The sequence below is a fragment of the Eptesicus fuscus genome, chromosome 13, assembly GCF_027574615.1.
Source record: "Eptesicus fuscus isolate TK198812 chromosome 13, DD_ASM_mEF_20220401, whole genome shotgun sequence".
Taxonomy (NCBI): domain Eukaryota; kingdom Metazoa; phylum Chordata; class Mammalia; order Chiroptera; family Vespertilionidae; genus Eptesicus; species Eptesicus fuscus.
The window spans coordinates 67,150,507-67,158,398 of record NC_072485.1 but is presented as its reverse complement, the minus strand read 5'-3'; the positions used below and the strand labels follow the sequence as shown (position 1 = coordinate 67,158,398).

The following is a 7,892-nucleotide window of genomic DNA, read 5'->3' as shown; positions in this document are numbered from 1 at the left end:
GAAATCAATGAAAATATATATTTTTTTCTTTTTTTAATATATATATTTTATTGATTTTTTACAGAGAGAGGAAGAGAGAGGGATAGAGAGTTAGAAACATCGATGAGAGAGAAACATCGATCAGCTGCCTCCTGCACACCCCCTACTGGGGATGTGCCCGCAACCAAGGTACATGCCCTTGCCCAGAATCGAACCTGGGACCCTTGAGTCTGCAGGCCGACGCTCTATCCACTGAGTCAAACCGGTTTCGGCTGAAAATATATTTTAAAAAAAGAAAAAGAAAAAAGGTATAGGGCTGCAACCCAATGTGATAGGAAGAAGGTAAGTCAAATGGGAAGCCTGGCAGGACCTGGAGTGACCCTTTCTGAACATGATACTAGCACACTGACAGCACAGGTGCTATGAGGGATCTAAAATACCTGTTCACAAAAGCTTATGCAGTTAACCAATCAATGGAAACAACTGGTTAGAGAGAAAGAATTTTAATCAATGGGTTTTAAAACTTACATAACTGTGCTGAACATAATATATGCAACATTAAATTTCGGGTAATACATGAATTGTTTTCTGTATGTGGGAACACTTCATCCTGAGCAAGTCTGAGATACCACAGTTTGACAACACTAGCAAGTTGTGACACATTTTTAACATGGCACACTCACAGAATATGTTTAAAACAGAGTTTGATCACTTAAAATTGATTGCACATAATTTTGGGCAGGATATCTATTGGTTAAAATGAGCTATTTCTGTGCTGCAGTTCCATGAGAACACACTTGAACTTCTGATAAAGGAAGCTTTTCCAGACATCACAATGAAGCTTCATTTTATGAAAAATAATTTAATTCATGAGGTGTGCATCTTGAAGGCATGCACACAGTGGAAGGTCAGTGCATGTGAATGCACAACACAGTACACCACCAACAAGCTTGGTTACCCACCACACAACTCCCTCATTACAAATGTGTCTCACCCAAAACATGCCAAGGAAGCACTGTGTGGTGTGGCCCCAGTGCCCTACGGGTATGTGTATATGTGCAAGGACGGGTACCCTGCCATGGTGGTGTGGCCTCTCTTTGTGGCAAGAAACCTGTTCCTGGACCAGTCTGGCTTCGTATCTGGATCTGGCTCTTTGCCGGTGTTTGTGCTTCTCTTTGAAGAGCATGTAAATCCTGGCTTTTCTCTCTGTGCAAACAAGATACAAAAGTTGAACTCACTTTATGTTATAATTTGTAAAGTTAGAGTAAGGATTCGGATTGGTTTACAAGGAGTTAGTGAGAAGTAGTTGTTACACGGCAGAGGCAAATCAAGCATTTGCCTTTGTCCCTCAGAGTGCCAGTGGTCTATGGGCAACATTTTAAAAAAATTATATTGTTCAGATTATTACAGATGTTCCTCTCCCCCGCCACCGCCATAGCTTCTCTCCACCCAGTTCCCACCCCACCCTAGGACCTCACCAACCCACTGTCCACGTCCATAGGTATAAGATCTTTGTCCAATCCCTTCACGTACCCCCACACCCTTTCCCCCTGAGAATTGTCAGTCCACTCCATTTCCATGCCCCTGATTCTATTACATTCACCAGTTTATTCTGTTCATCAGATTTTTTATTCATTAGATTTTTAGATTCACTTGTTGATAGATATGTATTTGTTGTCACTTTGTTGTTCATAATTTTTTATCTTTATCTTTTTTTTCTTCTTCCTCTTCTTAAAGAATACCCTTCAGCATTTCATATAATACTGGTTTGGTGGTGATGAGCTCCTTTAACTTTTTCTTGTCTGTGAAGCTCTTTAGCTGACCTTCAATTCTAAATGATAGCTTTGCTGGGTAGAGTAATCTTGGTTGTAGGTTCTTGCTATTCATCACTTTGAATATTTCTTGCCACTCCCTTCTGGCCTGCATAGTTTCTGTTGAGAAATCAGCTGACAGTCGTATGGGTACTCCCTTGTAGGTAACTGTTTTTCTCTTGTGCTTTTAAGATTCTCTCTTTGTCTTTTGCCCTTGGCATTTTAATTATGATGTGTTTTGGTGTGGTCCTCTTTGGATTCCTCTTATTTGGGGTTCTCTGTGCTTCCTGGACTTGTAAGTCTATTTCTTTCACCAGGTAGGGGAAATTTTCTGTCATTATTTCTTCAAATAGGTTTTCAATATCTTGCTCTCTCTCTTCTTTGGGCACCCCCATAATTCATATGTTGGTACGCTTGAAGTTGTTACACTATCTTTATGTTTTTGGATTCTTTTTTCTTTTTTCTTTTCCAGTTGGTTGTTTTTTGCTTCCTCATATTTCAAATCTTTAACTTGATTCTTGGGATCCTCTAGTCTACTGTTGTATCTCTGTATATTATTCTTTATTTCAGTCAGTGTATGCTTAATTTCTGACTGGTCCTTTTCCTTTTTGTTGGCATTCTCACTAAGATCCTTGAAGGTCTCACTAAGTTCCTCAGAGGTTTCTAGAAATTCTTGAGTAACCTTATAACTATGGTTTTAAACTCTATATCCAGTAGTTTGCTTTCTTCCATATCTTTCATTTGTGACATGTTTCTTTGTCTCCACATTTTGGCTGCTTCCCTGTGTTTGTTTCTATGTATTGAGTAGCTGCTAAAGCTCCTTGAGTTGATAGAGTGGCCTTGTGTAGTAGGGTCCAGTGGCTCAGCCTCCCCAGTCACCTGATGTGGACACTCTTGGTGCACCCCTTTGTGGGCTGTGTGCACAGTCTTGTTGCAGTTAAGCTTTGATTGCTGTTGGTATCACTGGGAGGAATTGACCTCCAGGCCAATTGGCTGTGAGGACCAGCTGTGTCTACAATGGAAGATCTCTTGCGCAGGAGACACCCTTATGGGGCAGGACTTGCTTCAGTGGGGCTTTGGTGCTCACTGAGTCTGCCCCTGAGTGTGTCATTTATGGATGTGAAGAGTTGTAATCTGGTATGATCTCACACTAACCACTGGGTACACTGGCTCTTGGATCTCCAAGGAGGTGCAAGGTCAGCCACTGTCTGGGGCCACCCAGCAGGAGGTACAGGGAGATCTGCAGATTCCTCCTCTTTGTATGGGGTTTGGAAGTGCCCAGATGAGGCCCAGCTGTCAAGCAGGCAGGCTGCTGCTGCTGCTGGCCTTCAGCCTTATTTTGATAGCTTTGGGGCTCCCTGACCAAGCTGCAGCTTGTTTGACAGGTTTTAGGCTGAGAAAGGACAGGCCATTCATATGCAAAAGCCGCTGTGCATAGCTTGGGTGGGGTTGTAAATTGGGTGGGGTGGGGTCTCAGGGAATCTCCAGGGCTGAGCAAACAGCAATGGTTGCCAGTCAGCCCTGCACTGGGGAGGTCCCAGCATAGGAACAATGATCACTAGGAGCACCTCTGTCTGGAAGAAAGCCGCCCCTGCATTCCTGCCCCGATCCTAGACAGTCCAGTTTCTCCCTGTATGTGTCTGGGTCCCCCAGAGTCTTGCCCAGCACTGGAGTTCAGAGCAAGCGGGAGCTTGTATCTCCCTCCTCATTAAAAAAAGCAGCGCAGCCCTAGCCGATTTGGCTCAGTGGATTGAGCGTCAGCCTGTGGACTGAAGGGTCCTGGGTTTGATTCCGGTCAAGGGCATATGCCCAGGTTGTGGGCTCGGTCCCCAGTGGGGGGTGTGCAGGAGGCAGCTGATCAGTGATTCTCATCATTGATGTTTCTATCTCTCTCTCCCTCTCCCTTCCTCTCTGAAATCAATAAAAATATATATTAAAAAAAAAAAGCAGTGCACCTGGTGCCAGCCCATTCTGCACCTCTGCACCTCCTACCAGTCTCAATGTGCTTTCTTCTTTACCTCTCTAGTTGTAGTATTTCCACTCAGCCAGTTTTCCCATGGTTTTGGATGATAGTTGTTCTGTCTTTTAGTTGTAATTTTGAAGTGGTTGTGGGAGGCAGCAAGTACAGGTGTTTACCTATGCCGCCATCTTGGTTCTCTATGGGCAACATTTTAATTGCTCTGAGCAGATCAGGGACTGCATTTTATAAGCTGTCTGGAAGTTACATGCCTACATCTCTGTTAGAGAGATATTACACTAGGAACTTTAGGAAAATGAAATAAAGGTACAGGTTTGGAAGGCATTCATCCAGTACACTGGGTTTCACCGAATCTCTGGTTACATGTTGCAGCTTAACCTGCACGATTCAGTTGCAGGATATGGTTTTAGGCACCTACAGACTTCTTGTAATAAATGCTGAATGGGGAGAAAGGACAAGTCCATCACTTATTTGTCTGTCAGGACAGAAACTCTCTTTGTTTTGACTTTATTTAAACCTCTCTTCTTTTTTTAAAATTATATTTTTTCATTTATTTCAGAGAGGAAGGGAGAAAGATAGAAATATCAATGATGAGAGAGAATCATTGATTGGCTACCTCCTGCATGCCTCCCACTGGGGAGGGGATTGAGCCCGCAAACCAGGCATGTGCCCTTGGCTGGAATCGAACCTGGGACCCTTTAGTCCTCAGGCGACGCTCTATCCACTGAGCCAAAATGGCTAGGTCTAACCCTCTATTTTCATCGCTCTTCAGTTTCTGTTATACCAGGTGGTTGGACTACCTTGCCACCCCATGTATAGGGTCATTGCCTTAAGGGAGGGATCATGTCTGACTGTCCTCCAAGGGCTTGGCACCTACTAGGTTCTCCATAGGATACTGCCGAATAAATGAGAACACCAACCTGGCAATTCTCAAGCAACAGATTTGAGAATAAAGGAGGGACTTCCCCTTAGGAGAACTGTGGGTTCTATATCTAGTATACCTGCGCAATCCGGTGGTTTCAAATCTTTCTTTGGACACGTGAGCTGCACCCTCCCACAGACGCACCCAGTGCTATTTGAAACAACAGCTTACTTACCATCTGTCCACCTCTCTGCCTCCTTTTCAGGAAAGAATATGCAAGTGCCAAGGAACAAGAGCGATGGATAGGGATAAATATGCGTCATGCTAACTTATTCTTCTAAGAAAGCAAACCGTTCACAAACCTCAGCATTGCAGGATCACTGTGACGCGGCACGTGGGGCACACGTCACAGCTTAAGGCGGTGCCCCTACCCTACCCCGCTGGCTGCTAATAACTCCTTGAGGTGAGCACTGCTGTATTACGCTATCACTGTTTTCCCTGAGACGTTGCCTGGAGTTACAACATAACAGCTGCCTAACAAATGTTCGTTGGAATAAAGGTAACTTCTCCATGGCAAGCTGTTAGCTCTGGGAGGGCTGTCTGCGTCCTTTAGTACCTTGTGGGCTGTGCCCCAGGGTGGTCAGTGGTTTAGAGCCTGAGGGTGCAAATTACCTTGGGCGTTCACCTGAGCAGAACAAATCTGAGAAGGTGAAACTGTGTGGACTGTAGATCACCACCCCACCAAATCACATAATACATTTCAAAACCAAATAAAGTAAATCACCAGCATATAAGTATAATATATATTAGGTGAAATACCTGCTTTCTTTCTTTATTCTTAGTCAGAATCAAGCTAGTTGCTTTTGATGGGTCCAGGGAGATGTCTTTGTCTCTTCCATTTAACTGTGACTAGAATAAATGAGCACATTCTCATTAAAATTTCTACTTGGACAAGTGTGAGTATTAGAATATACATTCTCTGAGTGTTTTTCATTCATGCATGTTGATTCATTATGATACTCTAACACAAAAAGAGAGGCAGGACACAAACAAATAATTCAAAGAAAATAATTCAAATAATTCAAAATAATTCAATAATGTTTATTGAATACCTACCATATGCCAGGCCCTTTACACACAGATTCACATCTAATATTCTCAACCAACCTTATGTTGTTGATATTATTACCATAACTAGAGGCCTGGTGCACGAATTCGTGCAGAGGTAGTGTCCCTCGGCCTGGCTGGTGATTGGGGCCGAGTGGGGCCCATCTCGCCCAGTCCCAATCAGGGGGCTGGCTGCAGGAGGATGGCTGTGGGAGCAGACTGACCACCTGGGTGCAGCTCCTGCATTGAGCATCTGCCCCTGGGTGGTCAATGCATGTCATAGCTATTGGTTGTCCAGTTGTTACGGTTGTTTAGGCTTTTATATCTATAGATATTTTAGATGCAGAAACAGAGTCCCAGGGTGGTTAAGTATCTCACAGAAAATTACATAGTGGGGGTGATGTTTGAACTCAAGACAGACTTCAGAGCTGTTTCCTTGTCACTATTACACCGGACCCCAGATGTCCCTCAATACTGAATGGAGATGGCTGTGCCTGTGAGGGTTCCTCAGTGTAACACAGCGGGGCCTCGTTATCTCACTGTTACTCACGGGGTAGCATTCTGCCAGAGGAGGGCCAATGTTACACTCTACCCACTAAGAATTAGCTACTGTTGTACCAAAACTTATATTTATACATAAAAGAACCAGGGACTTTATAGCCACAAAACTCCAAAGTACTAAAAGTTGGTTAGGTGCTTCTCTGTGTTCCCTGCATCCTATTCTGTTAATGTCATTTGCTGTTTACTTGTCAAATCCCCAGCCCAGACTCTAAGGCCCCTGAGGCAGGGATAGTGTTTTGTTCAATGTCATATTCGCCACATCCAGGAGAGGGCCTGGCGCACAGTGGTTACACATGACAATTTGTTGAATAAACAGCTGGATGGATGGTAGAGCAGCCTGTTCTGACGTTCTGGGTATAAAGTCACAAATCACCCATAGCTGGTGTCAGGCTTCAGTGGTGTGTAATCTAAAGCAGAGCCAGTCTCCCCACCAATTTTTTTTTTTTTTTTTTGGTGGAGGTGCCGGGGATCGAACCCGGGGCCTCCCCACCAATTTTAATGTTCCCCTGCTCCCAGTGGCACTGACAGGTAAGGGGGACACAGAGGGCTACTGTGTTCTTCGCCCTGTGGGAGAGACATACTAATGGGAAAAATCAGAGAATCTGTGTGACAGACAGTCAAGAATGGACCAGAATATATAGCTCTGAAATAAATTCATGCATATGTGGTCATTTAATTTTTAACAAATGAGCCAAGAATATACAATGGTGTTGCAAAAACTAGATATTCACATGTAAAAGGATGAAACTGTACCCCTGTCTTACACCATACACAAAAGTCAACTCAAAATGGAATAAAAACCTACATTTAAGACCTGACTCTGTAAAACTCCTAAAAAGAAAACATAGGAAGCAAGCTCCTTGACATTGGTCTTGGCAATGATTTTTTGGTTTTGACAACAAAAGCAAAGACAACAAAAGCAAAAAATAAACAAGTGAAACTACATCAACTAAAAAGCACAGCAAAGAAAATCAATAAAATGAAAAGGCAATCTACTGAATGAGAAAAAAAATATGTGCAAACATATGTTATTTAGCCATAATAAAGAAGGGAATTCTGCCATTCGTGACAACATGGATGATCTTGGAGGACATTATGCTAAGTGAAATAAACCAGACAGAGAAAGACAAATATTGCACTTATATGTGGAACCTAAAAAAGTCAGACTCATAGAAACAGAGTAGATGGTGGTTGCCAGCGACTGTGAGGTGGGGCAAATAGGGGGAGGATGGTAAAAGGGTACAAACTTTTGGTTATCAGATAAGGTGTGACGATCTGACGTATAACATGGTGACTATAGTTAATAATACTGCATGGTGTAATTAAAATTTGCTAAGGGTAGAACTGGACATGTTCTCACCAAAAGAAAAAAAGATAACCATGTGAGGTGATGGATGTGTTAGTTAACTCAATGGTGAGAATCATTTCACAATGTATACACATCAAATCATCACGTTGTACACTTTTTTAAAAATTACAAAAAAAGTTTTAATACATTTTTTCCATGAGTGAATTAAAAAAAAAGTCAAGCAAAAACATTACTTCATAAGGACATATGCACCCCTATGTTTTTTTTAAAATATATTTTATTGAT

The 7,892-nt window shown here is 42.8% G+C and overlaps 1 protein-coding gene across 2 annotated transcripts in view; it reads right to left on the bottom strand.

Moving 5' to 3' along the window:
• Positions 1 to 466: 466 nt before the first annotated feature.
• The window catches only part of AGBL2 (AGBL carboxypeptidase 2), a 42,756-nt gene continuing 35,330 nt past the window's right edge, over positions 467 to 7,892 (bottom strand). For both annotated transcript variants that reach the window (XM_008146717.3, XM_028153430.2), the window contains 2 exons: positions 5,450 to 5,539; positions 467 to 1,185 (listed from right to left, as the gene is read on the bottom strand). In XM_008146717.3, coding sequence (XP_008144939.2) covers positions 1,018 to 1,185; positions 5,450 to 5,539 — 258 coding nt within the window. In that variant the 3' untranslated portion in view covers positions 467 to 1,017. The remainder of the gene's footprint in view (positions 1,186 to 5,449; positions 5,540 to 7,892) is intronic.